Source organism: Mauremys mutica, chromosome 1 (assembly GCF_020497125.1).
Source record: "Mauremys mutica isolate MM-2020 ecotype Southern chromosome 1, ASM2049712v1, whole genome shotgun sequence".
NCBI lineage: Eukaryota > Metazoa > Chordata > Testudines > Geoemydidae > Mauremys > Mauremys mutica.
Genome location: NC_059072.1, coordinates 155560993 through 155582620, shown reverse-complemented (window position 1 = coordinate 155582620; position 21628 = coordinate 155560993). Strand labels below are relative to the sequence as shown.

Here is a 21628-nt window from a genome sequence, read left to right as displayed (position 1 = left end):
ATATTCTTTTCGCTGATGTCCGAGCGAGTGAGTAAGCTCCGCCATCTCCCCTTGAGACGTCCGAAAGCACACTCCACCACCATTCTGCACTTGCTCAGCTGGTAGTTGAAGAGTTCCTTCTCTCTGTCCAGGGCGCCTGTATAGGGCTTCATTAGCCAGGGCATTAGCGGGTAGGCTGGGTCCCCGAGGATCACCCCGCCCACCCGACGTTGATGTTGGTAAAACGTCCCCTATGGTCCACCAGTCCTTGCAGCACCATGGAAAAGTAGCCCTTTCGGTTAATGTAATCGCTGGCCTGGTGGGCCGGTGCCAGGATAGGGATGTGAGTCCCATCTATAGCCCCACCGCAGTTTGGGAATCCCATCGCGGCGAAGCCATCTATGACAACCTGGACGTTTCCCAGGGTCACCACCTTTGAGAGCAGTTGCTCAACGATTGCGGTAGCTGTCTGGCGTGGCAAGTTTCCAGAGGGCTATGGCCACTCGCTTCTGCACACTCAGGGCTGCTCGCATCCGGGTGTCCTGGCGCTTCAGGGCAGGGGACAGCAAGTCACACAGTTCAAGGAAAGTGCCCTTACGCATCCTGAAGTTTCGCAGCCACTCTGTGTCATCCCAGACCTGCAGCACTATGCGGTCCCACCAGTCCGTGCTTGTTTCCGGGCCCAGAATCTCCGTTCCACACCATGAACGTGACCCATTGCCACCATGATCTCCACTGCCCGGCGTACCCTGCTTTCTGAGAGGTCTGCGCCACTCTCCTCACCGCGCTGCCGGAGCCTCCTCGCCCGATTTCTCAGCAGCTGACTGTTGCAGAGGTGGACGATAAGGTGCGAGGAGTTGACAACGGCCATAAGTGCAGCGATGATCGCAGCGGGCTCCATGCTCGCAGTGCTGTGGCGTCCGCGCTGTCACTGACCAGAAAAGTGCGCGAACAGATTTCCCGCCGGCGCTTTCAGGGAGGGAGGGCGTTTGTGAGTGACGGTTGAATGATGACAGTTACCCAAAACCACCCTCGACACATTTTTCCCCAGCAGGCATTGTGAGCTCTACCCAGCATTCCAATGGGCAGCGGGGACTGCGGGAACTGTGGGATAGCTTCCCACAGTGCACCGCTTCCAAAGTCGACGCTGGCCCCGTGAATGTGGACTCAGAAATTCGAATTAGTGTATTTAGTATGGATACACAAATTCGACTTCATAAGGTCGAATCCACAAATTCGAACTAAGTTGATTCGAAATAGTCTTGTAGTGTAGACAAGGCCTGAGTGGAAATGGGATAGGCAATGGGAAGGAAGCATATCTTTCTCTGACACTTGCTGGGACAGCCAGAGGTGGTATGGTTCCAATGGAAAGTCAGGGGCTCTGCTGCATGAGTGAATCCCCGGCAGAGCAGCTCCGATGAACCTGTGCTGGCAGATTGGTGGCATAGACCCAGAGGACTTCTATGCAGACGGCCTTGTGCCCCCATGGAGCTCTGAGATCTGTGGGGTTTGTGGACCAGCTATTCTGCTTTCTTCTGTAGGCTGGGGTTAGGGGGAAGTCCCCACTCCCACGAAGGTAAGCGGTGTCAGTTTCTTGGCCCCTGCATGCATGTCTGCAGCGGGGGGGACAATTTAGGCTAGGATTATTTTCAGCACTGCTGCTGTCAGAGACGCTCTCAGATGGGCTGATGCAGGCGGAGGGGGATGCAAGGCCAAATGCAGGGAGCCTGCTGGGACTGTTGATTGGGAGAGGTCACTAACAGAAGATGCGGCGGGCTCCCCTTGTTATTCTTTTGTGGCATGGGGGCTCCCCGGGTCAGCTCGGGGGAAGCTTCAAAGTTGGGTGTGTGAGAAGGATCCTTTTGTGTCTGGAAATGTGGCCTGGGGAAAAGGATGGGGGCGGAGCCAGGGCCAAGTTGGGCCCTGGCTGCATGGCCAAGATGAGACTGGCTGTGGGCTAGCTAAGCCAAGCAGCGTCTGTGTGATGGTGAGAGGGAGCTCCTCCCAGGAGTACAAGTTCTTCTGTCATCTCACTCACAGCCTGAACCTCTGCGGCTTCAAACGCTGCATCCAGCTTGTCTGTCATCCCACTGTGCTGTGGCCACAGGACAAAGAGCTGGGAACTTGGCTGACTGCGAATACTGGGGGCCAGCATAGCCTGGAGGTGGGCACATAGTGGGGAGTCAGGCAATCATGAGCTCTCATCTGGCTCTGCCACTGACTTGCTGTGTGCTCGTCACAGCCCCTGTATGTGCCTCAGTTTCTCAATCTGTAGACCAGGGAATATAAAATACTTCAGTACCAATGAAGAGGAAGGAAAATGCACATTTCTCTTAACTCTCTAAGTTGCTCTTCAAAATGTTTATTTCCTCTCAGATGCTTACATCTCCACACACACACCCCGCCCTAAATTTTACTCTGCCATTTAAGTGGACAGGTTCTGAGAAAAGTCAGTAATATTGTTCAAACAAAATAATACAGGATAATCCTGTTCCCTTATTTTCCATGAAAAAGCTGTGAACAATTGGGTTCCTGTGGCCTCTGATTCCCAAATTCTACAGAATAAACAGATCACGGTTTGAAATAGGACAGATGATCTAGATAATTGAATATATCCTCTGCCAGGGCAGAATCTACAGAATTCCAAAGCTTTGCTCAAATCCACTTTGATTGCTCAACAGAATTGTTAATTTTATTAAAATTTCCAAGGATTGATCTAGACTAAAACTATGATACAGAACAGCACTTTAGCTGCTCCATATCCAAACTTAAACACAGATAATGCCACCCAGAACATTAGCACCAACCTTGTGCCACCTTTTCCTCTCCCCAGACACTTTTTTAAAGGGACTACAGTAGCTCACTTGAACTGCATGTTAGCCCATCTGCATACACAGTGAGATAATTAACGCTTTAATTTCTGGACTAAAACGCAACACTAGCAAAGTGCATCTCTACCATGCTCATGTGCATGCACTCACGCTTGCTGTTAGACTGAATGGAAGTGAATTCTTAGCCTTTTGATTAACACTGCATATTGCCTTGTGTTATGCTGGGATTCTGAATGAGCAGGAGAAAATGAAATCGGTCCTAGAACCAAACTGTGTCCTTCCTGGGTGCTTAAACAATGCACACGTTAAGGAGGCTAGTCCCACAGTATTTCCAACCCAAGTGCTGGACAACTCGTAGAAATACTTGTTGCACAGTCGTCAACATCTAAAAACTTTTGCTGATGCGATTCTCCAACTAAGCTGCCAAATATTAGAAACTGAGATGTAGAGGGTCAAGCCTAGTGGTCGGTGCTGTGGCAGCCAGGCCAGGAACTAGAGCCAGAGGTCGAAGCCAGAGTCAAGAGCAGGTTTGGAACAAAGGAGGAGCTGGGCTAGGAACCAGGCTGGAGCAAGAGCAGGGCTGGAGCAGGCTAAGGCCTGTGAAGTTTGTCGCCATTTTCAGGTAGGAGAGAGATCAAGCCATGACCTGATGTTGATGCTGTTTCTCCTGTGAGACTTATATACCTACCCTGAGAGCCAACAGACCAGCTCCTGGCTTGTAAATTGACTGGAGCCTATCACAGAAATGACTTATCACTGCATGTGGCTTAATTAGGGTCTAACTCCTCACATCACCTCCCCATCCAGGATGCTTCCCCAACATCCTTGGGTCTAGCTTTTCTGGAGACAATCAATATAATTCCTGAAAGAGGTTGGGTGCATGCATGTTACTAGCTAGCTCCCACAAATGGTCGGCCGAGCCATACTGTTTCCAGTCCATGAGGTACATGCTTTATCCTTGGAGGAGCTTAGAATCCAGGATCTGTTCCTAGTATTCTTCCTTCCCCTCAACTGTGACAGGTGGGATGGAGGTTGTTTTTTGCATCTGGGAAAGGAGTTATCCACATATTTATTCAATAAGCAAACGTACCAGCTGTATCTTCACAGTATGGGGTAACTGGAGCTTGAAGGCCACCATCTTGATCTGTTGAATGGTCTGGAATGGGCCAAGATAATAGTGGTCTAGTTTCTTTGAGGGTTGGGAGGTATCTAAGTGTTGAGTTGAGAGCCATACCTTGTCTCCAACCACCATGGGAGGGTCCTGTCAACGGATTTCGGCATATCATTTGTAGTCCTCCTTGGCTGAGTTTGTGTGATTTTAATTCCTCTTGGATGCAGTGGAGATGTTGAACCAAATAAGAAGCCGCAGGGCCATGGGAGATTAGTGGTACGGATGGATGGAATCAGTGGTGAAAGCTATTATTGGGATAGAAAGGACTTTGGTGTCAGAAATGGCTGGGTTAAGCTGTGATGGGTCAGGGGCCTTGTTTGAGTAACTGCAGGCAGGGGCGGCTCTAGCGATTTCGCTGCCCCAAGCACGGCGGCACACCGCGGAGGGCGCTCTGCCGGTCGCCGGTCCCGCGGCTCCGGTGGACCTCTCGGAGACGTGCCTGCGGAGGGTCCGCTGGTCCTGCGGCTCCAGTGGACCTCCCGCAGGCACGCCTGCGGATGCTCCACCGAAGCCACGGGACCAGCGGACCCTCCGCAGGGACGCCTGCAGGAGGTCCACTGGAGCTGCCTGCTGCCCTCCCGGCGACTGGCAGAGCACCCCCCGCGGCATGCCGTGCCAAGCACGCACTTGGCGTGCTGGGGCCTGGAGCCGCCCCTGACTGCAGGGCAACTTCAGTGGAGCAGGCATGGTTTGGGTCACTAAACATACATAAAAAAATCACTAACAAATTCATCAAAGTTGTGGAGAATCAGGGGTCTCAGCTCCAAGAGTGATGATGCCTAATCCAGTGCTTTGCCTGCCAGTAAGCTGATGATGAGCCCTACCTTACTTTGGTTATTTGGGTACATATCTGGGCACAACAGGAACAGCAGTGACATTGATTGAGAAACCCCCAAAACTTCTAATGGTTCCCACCAAATCTCTTTGGTAGAAGGATCTTAGAGCCTAGACCTTAAGCTGTCACAGCTTATAGTGTGGAGGGACGTGGCAACACTGGGATCTGTGAGTGCAGGAAAGCATTTTCCCATCGTAGCTGGCCACTTGGTTCTGGAGGGCGTGCCTGGAGATTTCATTTTGACTGTTGGAGACACCTGCAGGCATAAACAATCCATCTTGGCCACTGGGCCTGACAGGTCAGGCTGCTCAAACTGTTAGACACCAAGATATAGAGGGCCATGCCTAGTGGTTGGAGCAGTGGCAGTCCTGTCTAGTAGTCAGTGCAGTGGCAGCTGGGCCAAGAACTGTAGCCAGAGGTCTGAGCTGGAGTCAAGAGCAAGTTTGGAACAAAGCAGGAGCAGGGATGGAGCAGGGCTGGGAACAAGGCTGGAGTCAGAGCAGGCTAAGGCCTGTGGGGTCTATCATCACTATCAGGCAGGGGAAACTTCTAGCCACGAAATGATGTTGGGCAAACTGAGGTGCTGCTTCTCCTGTGAGGCTTCTATACCTGCTCTGAGAGGTAAACCGCTCCTGGTTTGTAGATTGGCTGAGCCCTACAATAGAATGACTCATCACAGCATGTGGCTTAATCAGGCTTTAGTTCAGGGATGACTCATCACCTCACCTCACCCCATCTTCTTAAGTGTGATCCTCCCCATGCCAATATGAGGGAACTGGACTTATTTAGTCTGCAGAAGATAAGAGTGAGGGGTAGTCTTCAACTACCTCAAGGGGGGTTCCAAAGAAGATGGAGCTAGGCTGTTCTCAGTGGTGGCAGATGACAGAATAAGAAGTAATGGCCTCATATTGAAGTGGGGGAGGTTTAGGTTGGATATTAGGAAACACTATTTCACTAGGAGGGTGGTGAAGCACTGGAATGGGTTACCTAGGGAGGTGGTGGAATCACCATCCTTAGAGGTTTTTGAGGCCCAGCTTGACAGAGCCCTGGCTGGGATGATTTAGTTGGGTATTGGTCCTGCTTTGAGCAGGGGGTTGGACTAGATGACCTCCTGAGGTCCCTTCCAACCCTAATATTCTATGGTTCTATGAGGCAGTTAGTGCCGCAAACTCCTCTAGGGCCTTATTCTGGAACTAGGCAGGACCAACACCATAGCTACGCAGAAGCATCTCATGATCAAGCAGCACTGAGATCCCCTCTGCTCCTCATCCCGCTGATCACTTTTTCCATGCACCACTAAAGCTGGTTGAAATGTTTTTGGCATTGCTTTTTTCATTGGACAATGCGAATTTGTCGCATTCAAAATATTCAGCCAGAATATGTGTTAAACCTCTTTATTTTTATTTTGGGAGGGGGGGGGGGGGATTGAATCAAAGTAGGGTGACCAGACAGCAAGTATGAAAAATTAGGATGGGGGTGGAGGGTAATAGGCCCCTATATAACACTAAGCCTCAAATATCGGGATTGTCCCTATAAAATTGGGACATCTGGTCACCTTAAATCAAAGCATGTTAATAAGAGTTAACTTTATTGGAATGGAACACTTTGATTTTTCCATTTCAAACTATCTGTTTCTAAATGTATTTTAAAAATCATAGTACAATATAAAATAATTTAAAATAAAGTATGAAAAAAATATAGATATTTTTTTTTTAGATTGAACAGTTAGTTCATTTTGCAGGAACTTTGTGAAATTTCAACTCTTTATTCTGATTTGATTGATTATTTATTTATTTATTTATTTATTTTTTAAATATTGGACTTTCCCTCGGAATAGAAATTCCAGTTCCAGATCAGCTCTGTGCTACCACCCTGTTCCAGCACGAAGGGCCTGACTCTCTCTCTCCCAGTGCTTAAAGCAAGTAGGACTAGTTTGAAAAGAGCTCTTCCTACAAACATAGAAGTGTTAGTCCCCCAGAAACACTTAGCTCACAGCCTTAATGTCTCCCTGTGCTTCACGAATGAAGCTTTGAAGAGCAGTTCTCTGAAGATGCTGTGTGTGTGTTCGAGCATTTATGCTGTGAGCTTTAGAAAGTCTTCATCTTACTGATCTCTTTCTTTTTTAGGACAGACAAAGCCTTTAACTTCACTGCCAGCCCTTCTCAGCCTCAGGTAAGCAGGAGCCCTACGTGACATCAGCTGCATGTGTTTTTTCACATACAAATGGGTTCCAGTATGATCCTAGCAGTTAGAGATGGCAAAGAGCTATAGGGTCAAATCCACTTCCCTCTCAGGAGGCAGCCTAGTCCATTGCTGTGGCATCTGCATGGGTGGAGTGAAGGGGTAGCACTGCATAGTCTCTGCCCCTCCTGGAGCATGTCCTAACCCTCACACGAGACATTCAGCTCAAGCAATTGAACAAACCAGAAATGTGAACTGTTGCAAACAGACATCATACCTTGCTGTGGGATGAGTGCAACACTCCACAGGCCCAGCAACCTGCACTGGGTGTGGAGTCGTGGTGCTGTGTGCTGCTGGAACAGAGTGCCCAGTGTGGACTTATGCACTGTTGCAACTTACATTGGTTCAGTCACTCTACTACAGTTCGCTGAGATGCAGTTCTCTAATGCAGACAAAGCGGCAAAGGATGAAGACTTCAAACTGCTACCAGCGCTTGAGTGGTCTGAAAAAAAAAAGTGGGGGGGAGGGGAGGGGTGTCTGTCTGCCCACAGCCCTGCCTAGCAATCAATTTTGCTCCTCCCCACCATCATCTCTGCTCTGCATCGGTCTTTACTGGAGAGGAGCCATTCTTTCTAGTTGATAAATCTGAGGAACTGTACCAGATTGAAGTGTCAGTAGAAGAGGTTTTGGAACACACTGATAAATTTAAACAGTAATTAGTCACCAGGACAAGTTGGTGTTCACCCAAGAGTTCTGAAGGAACGCTGATATGACATTTTAGAACTACTAACTGGAGTATGTACCCTATCGCTTAAATCAGCTTCTGTACCAGATGATTCGCAGATAACTAATGTGATCCTGATTTTTAAAAAAGGACCAGAGGCAAATATGGCAATTACAGGCCATTAGTCTAACTCCAGTACCAAGCAAACTGGCTGAAACTATAGTAAAGAACAGAACTATCAGACTCCTAGGTGAACACAATTTGTTGGGGAAGAGTCAACACAGCTTTTGTAAAGGGAAATCATGCCTCACCAATCTATTCAAATTCTTTGAGTGGGCCAACAAACATGTGGACAAGGGAGATCCAGTGGATATAGTGTTCTTGGACTTTCAGAAAGCCTTTGACAAGGTGCCTCATCAAAGGCTCTTAAGCAAAGTAGGCTGTCATGGGATAAGAGGAAAAGTCTTCTCATGGCTCAGTAATTGGTTGAAAGATAGGAAACAAAGGGTAGGAATAAATGGTCAGTCTTCACAGTGGAGAGAGGTAAATAGTGGGGTTCCTCAAGGATCTGTACTGGGACCAGAGCTGTTCGACATATTCATAAATTATCTGGAAAAGGGGCAAATAGTGAGGTGGCAAAGTTGGGAGGCAATACAAAAGTCCTAAGCAGATTATGAAGAGTTACAAAGGGATCTCACGACATTGGGTGACCGGGCAACAAATGGCAGATGAAATTCAAAGTATTTAAACATAATCCCAGCTATACATACAAAATGATGAGGTCTAAATTAGCTGTTACCACTCAAGAAAGATCTTGCAGTCATTGTGAATAGTTCTCCAAAAACATCTGCTCAATATGCAGCAGCAGTCCATAAAGCTAACAATGTTAGGAGCTGTTAAGAAAGAGAGATAAGAAGACAGAAAATATTATACTACTCCTATATAAATCCATGGTACGCCCACACCTTGGCACTGGGGGCAGGTAGGGGAGCCTGGGGGAGGCAGTGCCTCCCCAAACAGCCAGGTTTGCCTCCCCCCCCCACCTTCCCAAGGCCCCACTTCGGTGGTGCTGCTGGGCTCCAGAGGGCTGGGGCCACGCCACCCGCCTTCCTGGGGCTGGGGAGGCTGCGGCAGCACCGCATGCGCTCCCTCCCGGCACTCCCGGGGATGGAGAGGCGGCAGCGGCGGCACTACCACACACTTTCCCTCCCAGTGCTCCAGGGCGCACACTCTCCCGGGGCAGGGGGTAGCCTCCCTCAGCCAGAGGTTCACCTGCTGCCCAGTGCTGGCCAATCGCCCCGGCCCGCGAGGCCCTCCAAAGCGTGGGGCCCAGAGTGGTCATCGCGATTCACCGTCCCCTAGGGACGGCTCTGGTCAGAAGACAGTTGTGGGAGCAGTCAGGGGACAGGAAGAAGGGTGGTTAGATGGGGCAGGGGTCCCAGGGGGCCGTCAGGAATGAGAGGAGGGGTTGGATGGGGGTGCGGGGGCAGTCAGGGGACAGGGAGTGGGGGTGTGTGGATGGGGCAGGGAACGGGGGGGGTTGGATGGGGCAGGAGTCGGGGGGGGCAGAGAGGAGGTGGAGTCGGGCTACGCCCCCCTCCCTTAACCGGCCCTCCATACAATTTACAAAACCCGATGCAGCCCTCAGGCCAAAAAGTTTGCCCACCTCTGAATTTAGGTGCACTGGTAGCTAGAACAAATCCTTTATTTTCGCTCGCACTAGTCACCTCACACCAGATCTGTACTCTCTTAAGAGGCACAGTAAAGGTGGGGTGCAAGCAGAAGGAGGGTACAAGGATAAGCTTAAAGACACCTTTGCACTTTGCTAATTCTGGCCTGCTCCAGGAACTGGTGTGGCCCCAGGGGCAAATTACAGCATGCCTGGCTGCTTTGCATAGCTACCAATGGGCAACTCTGCAGCTAGGAAAGCTGGAGTACAAATCACTCCAGTTACTCCCTTGAGCTGTCCTCAATCACCCCAGTGTGTCCTGTGCTGGGAACTGATCAGGAGGGTGCTGAGAGCCTTCCTACGTTGGTCCTATGTTAATTCTGTACTTGGGGAATTACCCAGGGGGCCGTTCCACCCCTTTTACGCTCAGAGGAGTATAAAGTTTTCCACCCCTGTTAAAGGTGGGGTGTCTGTATAACTGGTTCTCAGGATCTGTTGGCAGGCAGCTGCAGATTCTTGTGGTTTTTGGCCAGAATGAAGGGATTCTGCATAGATCTGAAGGAACAGGTTCAGCAGATTTTCCAACTGTTGTTTGCTAGGATTTACAGCTGTAACACAGAAAGATTTTCATTTCACAGTAAGCCCCTCATGTCTGTAAAATGGATACAGAAGTAGAAACTGGCAAACTTGGAAAAATTCTGGTTCGGTTCTGCTTTGAGCTCAAAATTGGAAGCAGGAAAACTGCTTTGTGAGGGAAATGATTCTTGCCTGTCTCCAAAGATAGGAGAATGAGGTCTTATATAAGGGCTGTGAAATGAACTTAATTATTAACACAAATCAGTGAAAGAGCTGAGATTAGAATTTATGGTCCACTGGATCACAGGCCAGCATGACCAAAACCACAGCCAAAACCAAAGGGTGTCTTGCAGCTGGTGCTTTGCCTATGTACTGCCTGGAGTCATGCAGGGAGCAATTCAAAGCTGGAAGCAAGCTCAGTGCAGCTGGAATGTTTGAAGATTTTAGTAGCCGGTCTCTAACACCCTGCACTTAGCCTGTGCAAATGGCAATTTTCGTAGGCTTATCCTCTGTCCAAATCTGGATGACTTTTCATGGGGATAGAAAAAGATACTTCTGTGACTCCAGGGCTATCCCTTAGCCAAATTTTAAATCCCAGCTCCAAAGCATGGAGGCACTACAGTTCTTCAAAGAAATGAAAAAAATGGTTAACATTGGCAAAGCTACCCAAGTATCATTCTCAGAAATGGCGAAACCAATCTCACTGAAACTTAAAAGATCAGCCTGAGGAAAGTAGCAATCACTGAAATTTTTTTTGGCTGTCATAAACAGAGGAAAATGCTAGGCAATCACAATTATAGCCTACAGGCTTCCGTCCCTCCCCCCCCATATAATGGCATTATAAATAGTATAGAAACTGCTGGAGGCAACTGTTGCACATTAAAACACTTTATTGTAAAATCCCACCTTTTAAAACATTACCTGTTGGAGTATTATGATGAGCAGGAGTTATGCTGCAGCTCTGGTGCCATGGAGGTATCTGGGGTTAAACTCTGTGCATTGAGGAGCTGGTGCAGTCTGTATCTTCGGCTAGCCATTGTGAGGAATACGAAGGCCTTTCAAAACACTTGAACTCCAAGTGACTAGTTGGACTGCAGAAGCCTTCCATGTCTGACATCTCAGCCTAGATACAGGGGGCTGTTCTGTTTTCTTGGGGATATTATGGAGCCAGTGGCAGAGGGACTCCTGAACTGTAATGCACAAATGGGAGCACTGATCCTGTTTTTTCTGCAGTATTTTCTGTACAAGTTCCCTCCAGATGTGGATTCCGTCATCATCAAGGTGGTATCTGAAACCGTCTATCCCTGTTCTGTTGTCTCCGTCCAGGATATTGTGGTAAGTCTAGAGAGGGGCAATGGCAGATAATCTAGAGGGTAGGCTCTGGGCATTGGTATCCTGCCTCCATCACCATGTGTGATGTATTTCAACCCAGTAAAGATATGAAGCCTCAGGGGGCAGTACTGCAGAGTAACAATCCAGAAGGTGTTTGAAGGGAGGCGAGGAGCCTGTGGAATGAATGGGAAAGGCCTAGCTGTTGAGTTCTAAGTAGCTCCTCAGGTGCTATTTTTGCCAGTATTAGTGAGGGTAGTGAGCAAGTTAATGATAATGCTCCCATCCCAAGGTCTGAAGGTGCTTTTCCTTGCCTGGAATGTAGGACAGTACCATTCTCTCTCCATTTTACAGATGGGTATATGGAGGCACAGAGAGATAACATGACCTTTCTATAGTCACACAGCGAGTGATGGCAGAACTGGGAGAGGATAGCGGAAATTCTGGCTCCCAGACTTGTGAATAAGTCACAGGACCCTCCCTATTTGTCCCTGCAGTGTCTTCTTTCCCTCCATTCTGTTTCTCCATCCCTCTCCCTCTCCCAACCTTCTTTGTTCACTGTTCCCCCGCCCCTTACCTGACCCTTTCTCCTCCCTTTTTCCTCTGGCCCAATCTCCCCCCTCAATCCTTTTCCTGAATTCCTGTTCATAACTTCTGATCCTCTCCCATGACTGCCTCCTGAAGGGGGAATTTGCTGTTGCTCAGAGCCAGGAAGCAGCAGTACTGGCCACCTATTTCTTCTCCCTTCCTGCCCTGCTATGCAGGATGGAGAGGCACACTCAGAGTGAGGGAGCAGTGAATAGGGGAGGGAGAAGTGAAAGAAGCAGCCTTGAAACCCTGAGAGCCGCCTCTAATAGCTGGGAGGAGGTGATGAAGTGGAAACAACAATCTCGGCCTGCAGCCCTGCTCATGAGTGGCCTTTCAAATGACATGACAGAGAGGGTGACAATGGGGGCAAACGTGTGACTGTCACTCCACATAGCAGGTACAGAAAGGGGAAACATGGAGCCATGGGGTCTATTGTGAGGAGGTTGGGGATAACAGGAAAATGAGGACCAAGCCTAGACTCATAGTAGAGCAGCTGAGATTGCTATAACAAATGTCTTTTCCCCTCTGCTTTATCGGGGCTTTCAACTGAGAGATTCAGAGTAAATGACCTGGCTGTGTCATAAGCTGCAGCTCTGTTTGAAGCTGGGACCTTGCTGAGAGAGACCAGTTGAGCCCTGGCCATGGCTGGTGTTCTCAGCACAGCTTCGCTAGCCCCTGAATGCTGCTGATGTTGCTGCCTATGGGACTCCAGGCAGGGCTCCTCCAGTGCTCTTCATGAAGCCCTAGTGGGGAGGTGAGGGGAAGATGGCAAAGCCAACTTACAGGCCCAAAGGAGTTTATTTTTATTAGGTTTAGGGGAGTTTTTTCCACACCAGGCCTATCGGGGAAAGCAAGTTTGTGCTCCCCCTGGCTCAGAAAATGCAGTTGGATTTTTCATTTTTTATTTTTTTTTTACATTACTTCTGCCTGTTTTAGTGCCCTGTGTATGATCTGGACCACAATGTGGAGTTTAATGGTGTTTACCAGTCCATGACAAAGCAAGCTGCCATCACTGTACAGGTGAGACGCTGATTTTGTCAGTGCTAATTTCCAGTGACTCTGTGTGCCTCCTCTCTGCTTAATCATTTCATCTGCGGGATACTGGTGCTCAAGATCAGGGGTTCTTGCGCTTTTGGATAGCATGGCCCACATCTTAATACAAATGGGGGAGCCAGTTTCAGAGAGAGATGGTGACTTGCCTCAAGGAAGTCTCCCAAGGTCTAGATTTCGTTCTTATTTCTCTAAGAAATGACTGACTCCCTAGAATAGACTTTGTGTGCTTGATCCAGTCACATGCTGCTTTACCCATAAAAATAGGTCCCCTTTTTGCAATCTTAGCAGAAAGGCCACATACCAGAAATTCAGCCCAACTTCAGGCTTTTGAGCCTGCCAGCCACTGGCTCCAGGGTCTTCACACTATGTGGGCTGGTAGGGAAATCCAGACCTGCCCTCTACACTGGGCTTCCAGCCCAGGGACCCTGTATGAAGCAGAGGAGATCTGTTTGTTCAGACCCTCTGCTGTATCCCTGGGCTGCTTCCTACTGTGACTGGCAGCTAGGCCTTCTTCACAGTAGGGTTGCCAGCAGGGCCGGCGCTTCCATTAGGCGACCCTAGGCGGTTGCCTAGGGCGCCAGGACTCGTAGGGGCGGCATTTTGTGTGCTCCCCACAGGGCACATGGGAGCTTCCGGTTCCATTCCCGTTGCGCCGCCGAAGAAGGACCTTCTGCCAACGTACCGCGGAAAACAGCGGCAGGCAATTGAGCAGCTCAATGACTGCTGCTGTCGCCTGCGGCATTTTGGTGGAGGGTCCTTCTTCAGCGGCGCGACGGAAGCGGAACCGGAAGCTACCGCGCACCCCGTGGGGAGCGCACAAAATGGCGCCCCCCAAATTCTGCCTAGGGCGCCAGAAACCCTGGCGCCGCTCCTGTTTGCCAGGCATTCGGTTTTTGACCAGAACGCCCAGTCGAAAATGGATCCTGGTGGCTCTGGTCAGTACCACTGACTGGGCCATTAGAAGTCCAGTTGGCAGCACAGTAGGGCTAAGGCAGGCTCCCTGCCTGCCCTGGCTCCATGTGGTTCCCTGAAGTAGTTGGCATTTCCCTCCGGCTCCTAGGCGGAGGTGTGGCTATGGGGGCACTGCACGCTGCCCCCACCCTGTGCACCAGCTCCACAGCTCCCATTGGCCAGGAACTGCTGCCAATGAGAGCTGTGGAGGCAGTGCCTGTGGACAGGGGCAGTGTGCAGAGCTGCCTGGGAGCCGGAGAGAAATGCCAGCCACTTCCAGGAGTCGCCTGAAGTAACTGCTGCCCAGAGCCTGCACCCCTCATCTCCTCCTGCACCCCAACCCCCTGCCCCAGGTTAAACCCCCTCCCACACCTTAACTCCCTCGCAGAGCCTGCACCCCTCACCTCCTCCTGCACCCCAACCCTCTGTCCCACCCCCGAGTCCCCTCCTGTGCCCAAACTCCCTCCCAGAACCCACACCCACTCCTGCACTCTGAACCCCCAGCCCCACACCAGAGCCCACACCCCCAGCTGGAGCCCTCACCCCCCCTGCACCCCAGCCCGGAGCCCCTCCACACCCTGAACCTCTCATTTCTGGCCCCACCCCAGAGCCCATACCCCCTCTCACACCCCTGCCCAGTCCAGGGAAAAGTGAGGTTCAAACCAGGGTGTGTCTTTATTAGGGGTTTGCTCTAGTGCAGTGGTTTTCAACCTGTGGTCTGCGGATCCTTAGAGGTCTGCAGACTATGCCTAAGTTTTCCAAAGGGATCTGCACCTTCATTCCAAATTCCAAACTACATTGAGTCCTTTTAACGGGCATGGGAGAGGAGACTCCTCCTCTGCAGCCCTGTCCTCCCTCACTTTTCACAAGGCTCTCTCTTGTTTGTTTCTGTGCAGAAGAAGGACTTCCTAGGCGAGCAGTTCTTTGTTGTGTTTGTCATAAAGCCAGAGGACTATGCCTGCGGGGGCTCTGTGCCTTCCTCTATCAAGGGTAAGATGAACTAGGGGACTGGCACACTGCACCACGGGGCGAACGGGTCCCAGCAGTGTTAAATAATATGTTTCTGATCCAGTGCACCTTGCTTCTTACAGGAAAGGGCAACCACACCTGGAACCTACAACGAACAAAGAGCCTTCAAGTGACCATTGTACCCTCTATTAAAGGTTAATGTCTCTCTGAGGTATGGTCCAGAATTGCTGGGCAGCTCCAAGGTGTTCCACTCTCAGCTTCTCTTATCAGGAGGTGTGGTAGGGACTAGTACAGGGGCACTCGGTGTGTGGGAGCACCCAGCTAATTCAGTCCCAGCAGGAGGCACAGCAAGGGCTGGTATAGGGGTGTCAGCTGAGGGAATGTTCTTAACTATTCCAGCACCAGCCTTTTCCGGCAGGGAGGAAATGCTGGCTAGGATGGGGATGGTGGTGCTTGCAGTGACTGGAGTCCATGCAGACTGGGCCACTGGCAGTGGGAGACCCCCCAGCTATTTCAGTCGCAGCCTCTACCAGCAGGAGGCTCTGTAGCGAACAGGGCAGGGATGTTAGCTGTGAGGGGACTGTTTTCCTGTAAGCTGACCCTCCTCCTGTTCCTCCTTCCCCAGAGTCTGACTACGTGCAAGCTATGCTCTTCAGCTTCCTGAGCTTCCTCTCCTTCTACCTGGGCTCGCTGATCGTCGCCTTTGTGCACTACGTCAGGTGGGTGAATCAGATGGACAGTGACTATGTTCAGGCTACGCCTGCGGCTTTTTCTTCCTCAGCTGAAATGCCTCGCCTCGCAGTGAGCCAGGCGTCCGAGCCCAGCAGGCCAAGGGCGTTCCTGGTCACCCAATGGGCCCTTCTGTGAGGGAGAAATGGGGGGCGTTTGGCACCCTGTGCCCCAGCCTGCAGGGAGAAAGGAAAGTGCCAGGGCACTAGAGAGACCCCAGGCATCTGCTGCATGTGTGTGCGTTGGTACTTATTCTGCCTGCACTCCCTTAGGGGGCAAAGAAGAAACGTGACATAACCAGGACAGAGCAGAGGCCTCCAGGGCACCAGAGAGGCAAGGAACCTGTTAAATTGCCAGGCCAAGCCCCGCTCATAGCTCAGCAGTGCCTTGATTCCCCACTCCCCTGAGCTCCTGCCCTGCAGTGAGGGGAGAGGCCTGCCGTTGAGATGGTACCAGATGCTTCCTCCTGCTGCAGGTTGCTGTTGGAGAAAGGCCGAAGCTTCCTGCAGCCTCCCTCAGCCAACCCAATGGTGGCTTTTTCCTCCCTTTTTTCTGCTGCTTGCTGGCAGTGGGATCAGAAGCTGTGGGCTACATCTCCTTGGAGTGGCTGGTGTGTACTCTCATCCCTGCCCGCCGCTGCAGCCCTTGGGGGCGAGTGAGGCAGCAGGAGGGGTGTTGCTACCCTGCAGGAGCTCCCAGCAGCGAGACTCCGTATGCTAGTTCCCCCAGCAGCATGTGGCGTGATTGTAAAGTGGTGCTGGGCAAGGAACCCCAGTGTGTCAGCAGTTACGCAAGCTGCTGGCTCAGGCAGTGATTCAAGTGAAGCGTATCTTCTGTTCCAGGACATAAGGGCTCAGCAGGGAGGAATCTTCTTCCCCACCCCATGCGAAGCATTGCACAATTGGCCAGGTGCATTGGGGGTTGGTTATACCTTCCTCTCAAGTACCCGGTGCTGGCCACTGCCAGAAAACAGGATGAGCTCTCAGGATCCTGTCCAGTAACTTCCATGAACCCTACCTCTTGTGTACTACACTGATTCAGATCCCTTGCAAGCCATGTGGATTCCAGAGTGTGGGAAGCTGGGCTGTGGAAAGCAGATAGGTGGGTTTTCCCAGTACACAGGACAGAGGGTAGGGTGTGCCATATTAAATCGCATCACTGGTCATGCCTCTGACTGTGGCCAGTAGCTGATGCATCAGAGGAAAGTGAATCCTTTTCTAGATTGGATCTGTCTGTTAGGCATTGCTGGAAGTGGAGATCTAGATAGCAGGAGACTGGGGTTTGCATTTCCCAGCCCTGAACAGTTATTTGTTTTCTAAAGCATTACGCAGTGCTGCTGTCTTGCTTTTGAGATGCTACTGCAAAGACTGGCATAGTGGCTGAAGTCTGGAGGGTTTGTTGAGTTTTCAAGAGTACTGCCTGTGCTTGTTTTCAGGGTTCAGAGGAAGACTTCAGCTGGGAGATACAGTCCTGATGATGGTAAGCATCTCATAAACTGTGCTAAAACGTCAAGGGATAGAGAATGCTGTGACGCTCTCTGCCCGGGCAGAACAGCAGCTTTTCCCTGCTACCTTCAGTGAATTTCAAACCTTTTTGTCCACTCACCCCAGGATCTTTTTTTAATTGGGCATTTTAGTGCTGGAGTTTCCTATTGAGCTATATAACCCTGCTCTGGACAAACCAGTTCTAGGGAAGTTAATTTCTCATGAGACATAACAAAGGGCATTCCATCCATGGGGCTGATGCCGGGGAAGGGGTGGGGCACTTACCGCTGTTTGTGACGGTTTTGTGAGGCGGACCCTTGTCCGCTATGAACAGGGCTATACAATATCCATTTTAAACAGAGGACTCTCGAGTGGGCGGGAGCTCTATTGATTTGTGTTTTACTCCCTGGCTGAGTCACCTGTCTAAGCAAGTATATTCAGTTGCTCATACTAGCCGCAGGAATGTTTCTTTTGGACTGAAACGTGTCCTGCCCAATCTAAGCTTTGGGTCAATTTTTTTTTAAAAGGCACGGTTTATAGAGTTCAAGGAGCAAATGACTAATTCAGTTAGCACCGCGTCGTCGCTTGTGGTGTTTACTTTGATATTAGGTCTTGTTTACTTTACACGACACCCACATTTCAACATGCTCCAGATTTGTGTGTTGTAAAAGCATGACTGCATCGTAGAGGTCATTAAGGGAAGATGGTGGTTTTGGCAGGTGGCGGTAAGGTAGGGTAGGGTGACCAGATAACAAGTGTGAAAAATCAGGACACTTTTTATGGGTCTGTGTGTGTGGTGGGGAGTAGGATATAGTTGCATATATAAGACAAAGCCTCTAATATTGGGAGGTTTGGTTGCTCTAGCATGGGGGCAGTTGGGGTTTCTGGTTCCTGGAGAGATCTGGGAGGCTATGTCTGAATGTTTAGGGCCTAGGAGGAAGTTGAAGGTTTAGTCACGGGAGAATGCATCTCCTTCCTTTCATCTCCACCCTAGGAGGGGAGAAGAATTACATTTTGACAGTGGGAGGAGCTTGAATATCCAGCTTCCCATCCCAGCAACTACTTAACCCACTTTCCCCTGCTGTAATATTTACCATGAGCTAAGCACAGTCATGTAACTGGACGTTTTTAGACTAGAATGAAATAGTAAACAACAATGTAAATTGGCATTATTAGGGATTTGAATTAATTATTAGATGAATGGGGGTGATTCACTTCTCAGAGCTAACAGTTCAGACTGATGGCTGACTACATGCAGCATTGCTTTAACTCCAGTCCTGTTTGGAAGGTTTTCTCTTCACAACCATGAGGGCAGGAAATATTATGTGTTAAATGAGAACTCCGGTTCTAAAGTTCTGTGGCAGGGGTAGCTTCTGCTGCAATATGGTAGAACATATGGGGAGACTCTTTTTATAAGCCACTGGAGTTGAGAATGAATGTGCCCATATCCAGGTGGAATTCAGAAGTAGAATGGAATCCATCCAGGGCCTGGCAGGGGATATCCAGATGGTTGCAGAAGGGATCTTTTTCTGAGCACAAGAAGTCAGGACCTCAGCAGGGTGAAGGGGCATCTTCCAAGAAGGTGAAGCCTGGGGCAATATTTCCTTGTGCTCCCTGTGCTGGAGCCAGATTTCTGGAGCCCAGTTAGCTGTTCCAGAGGAGGCAGATGCTCAGAGCATCCGATGCACAGCCACCTTAGTACAGGAGAGGAAAGACAAATGCTGCTCCAGACACTTCCAGCAAGGCCATGGGCTACAGAAGCTGCCCTTAGCCTAAAGGTGGAGGTTTGAGACTGGGCTCCCTGGAAGAGAGGATAAAAGACTGTGATCAGACATGCCCTCAGCCTCACTCAGCCATTTGGTGCGCTTGCGCGCTCTCTCTCTCTCTCTCTCTCTCCTATTACGGGAACTGCCCTTCTCAGTTCTCTCATCCATAGGTTTCCTCCTCCATCCTGGATGACTTACCCCTCCCCTGTTACTCCACTTCACCTCACCTCAAATGCTCAGCACTACCTGCCCCTCTCCCATTGCCACTCCCGTACCCCTGCTCAGCCTCCCCACACCCCTTTTCTGCTCCCCTTTTCTCCCATGTTGTCCCCTCTGCAGTGTAGTCTGGAGGAATGAACGCAAGAGTGGGAGGCTGGAGGTCCCAAGTTTTCAGCCTGGCTCTTCCACTGACTCACTGCGTGGCTTTGGGCAAGTCACTTCATCTCTCTGTGCATTTCTCCTTGTGCCTCTCAGGGCTGTGTCATTAGTTAGTGTCTGCACAGCACTGTGAACACTTTAAAATGCTACATAAATGTTAAGTATTCCTATTCCTCCCTCCCTCCGTCTGGAATGCCCTGCCCCCCGCTCAGCTCTCCTCTCTGGCCCTCTGTCATTCAGAATACCCAGCCCCTCCTGGCCTGCCCTCAGTTGCCCCTACCCCTTGGAATTTCCCATGATTCTCTTTTGCCCTGCTCCTTTCTTTTGTTCCTCCGAATACACCCCACTCCTCTTTCTCTCCCTCCCTCTGGAATAGCCCTTGCCCATCCATCTCCCCCGTGAGAATGCCGCATATCCCTGTTCACACTACTTGTCTCTCCTGACACCCCTCTCTCCTCCCCATCTCTTGAATATCCTGCTACCCTGTGTCCTTGTTCCCCTTTCCCTTGTGTTCTACAATGCCTTCCTTCTGAGCTGCGCTTTATCCTTGGGCCCCTCCCTTCCCCTGCTCCCTCTCAGACTTTGTTGAAGTAGAAGAGAGCTGGAGGAACCAGTTGCTCTATCCTGTCACAAAGTGCACCACACCCAACAAAGCAAACGCTTCCCCGCAGAGCAAACTGGCATCTCCAGAACTGACTCACATCTGCTCCAGGAAGTGGGGCTGAAATAGGTAGGTGAATTTAAAGCAGCGCTGTCTGCTTCTCTCTCTCTCTCCTGCCTGGAGGTGCCCCAGTCTGTCCCACTCTCACAAAGACTCACTGACTTGTACACACAGTATCAGTTACCATCAACTAGACATGGAAAGTGGGAAGTTCAAAGCACAGTCTAAACTTAGAGAGGAGTGACCCCGTGTGACTGAGGAGAGACTTCCTCCAGCGACCAGGAGCCACAAAAAATGACTGCTCAATGAGCAATGAGGACAAACTGTTCCCATCTGTGGAGAAAGGGTGGCATCTCGCTAGGTAGCAGATCAGGAATGTACAGGGAATCAACCCCCAAATGCAGTGCCTAGCCATATCCTGGACAGGATCGTACCTACCTGTGACAAATACTGTAGCAGCTTGTTTCTTTAACACTCTGGCAATCATGCTATTATAATAACTTGTCATGCCAGTCAAGTGTCATTGAGTGGAAGGGTTTCTTGTGCCTATGTATATGCACCCCTGCACACATGTACACCATGCAGTATTGTATTCCAGGGGCTCTCAAACTGGAGGTTGGGACCCCTCAGGGGATCATGACTGTCAGCCTCCACCCCAAACCCGGCTTTGCATCCAGCATTTATAATGGGGTTAAATATATTAAAAAGTGTTTTTAATTTATAAGGGGGGGGGTCCCACTCAGAGGCATGCTGTGTGAAAGGGGTCACCGGTACAAAAGTTTGAGAACTACTGCTTCATGCCATCTGCGCTGCATGGTCCATTTCTGAAATTCATCCAAGCTGGACAATGTTCCATTAGCAATAAGAAAATAAAGCAGAAAATGACAGTGCCAGCCACAGCTTAATGGACAAAAGTTGGTGTGTTAGTGGAGAGTAATGAAGTGGGTCCTGGCAAAGTGAGATCTTTTGATGGTGTAGAGCCTGGGAGGACCTGGCTCTCTATGTCCGTCACCGCTAGAAATCATGGAAACAAGTAGCCAGAAGCGAGCATGCTTTTTTTTTTTTTTTAATCTCCTTCCGTGGAAGCCTTAGGGATAGCCACAACTGGAGATGGGACATTGGGCAGAGTGGGTCAATGCCCTGAGGTAGCACCCAGCATTCTGTCTCTCTCTCTCTCTCTCTCTCTCTCTCTCAGGGGCTGGGCTGGCTGGCTCTTGCTCACAGTATGTGGGTCTAACTGGTCCCCTATGTGCGGTCAGGATGGAATTTCCCCCCCCGGTCAGATTGGCAGGGACATTTTTGCCTTCCTCTGCAGTGTGTGGGTGGATCACTTGCCAGGGTTGTCTGGGTATATCTCATTTGATCATTTCCCTGCCACTGCAGGTGCCTCAGGTGCTGCTGCACCTCCGTCCCTCCTATTCTCTGCCTGTGGCCCATAGTAATCTAGTCTTCTGTGGGTGGTTGTACTTTGGTCTCATTTCAGGTATTGGGTTTAGTGGGTAGGAGCTGGGTGGTGTTGGTGGCCTGTGACATACAGGAGGTCACACTACATCATCTGGTGGACATGCTCCCTCCTGGCCTTAAACTCTATGGCTGTAGAACATGTTTCAGGCCCTCATATACTATGGTAGAAAAACCTAGCTAGGTTTTCAAGAAGACGTCCAGCACCTAGACTTGCCAGTACAAGGAGCAATAGCCCCTTGCTGGAGAAAACCTGGTGACTCTGTATTAGGATAAAATGTATCAGCTTTGCA

General features: G+C 50.3%; 1 protein-coding gene across 3 annotated transcripts in view; it reads left to right on the top strand.

Annotated features, from left to right (window-relative positions):
• SIDT1 (SID1 transmembrane family member 1) overlaps window positions 1-21628 on the top strand; it is a 91770-nt gene that overhangs the window by 35940 nt on the left and 34202 nt on the right. For all 3 annotated transcript variants that reach the window (XM_045001035.1, XM_045001034.1, XM_045001036.1), the window contains exons 4-10: window positions 6943-6988; window positions 11200-11301; window positions 12820-12903; window positions 14784-14877; window positions 14979-15050; window positions 15482-15575; window positions 17021-17064. In XM_045001035.1, the coding sequence (XP_044856970.1) occupies window positions 6943-6988; window positions 11200-11301; window positions 12820-12903; window positions 14784-14877; window positions 14979-15050; window positions 15482-15575; window positions 17021-17064 (536 nt within the window). The remainder of the gene's footprint in view (window positions 1-6942; window positions 6989-11199; window positions 11302-12819; window positions 12904-14783; window positions 14878-14978; window positions 15051-15481; window positions 15576-17020; window positions 17065-21628) is intronic.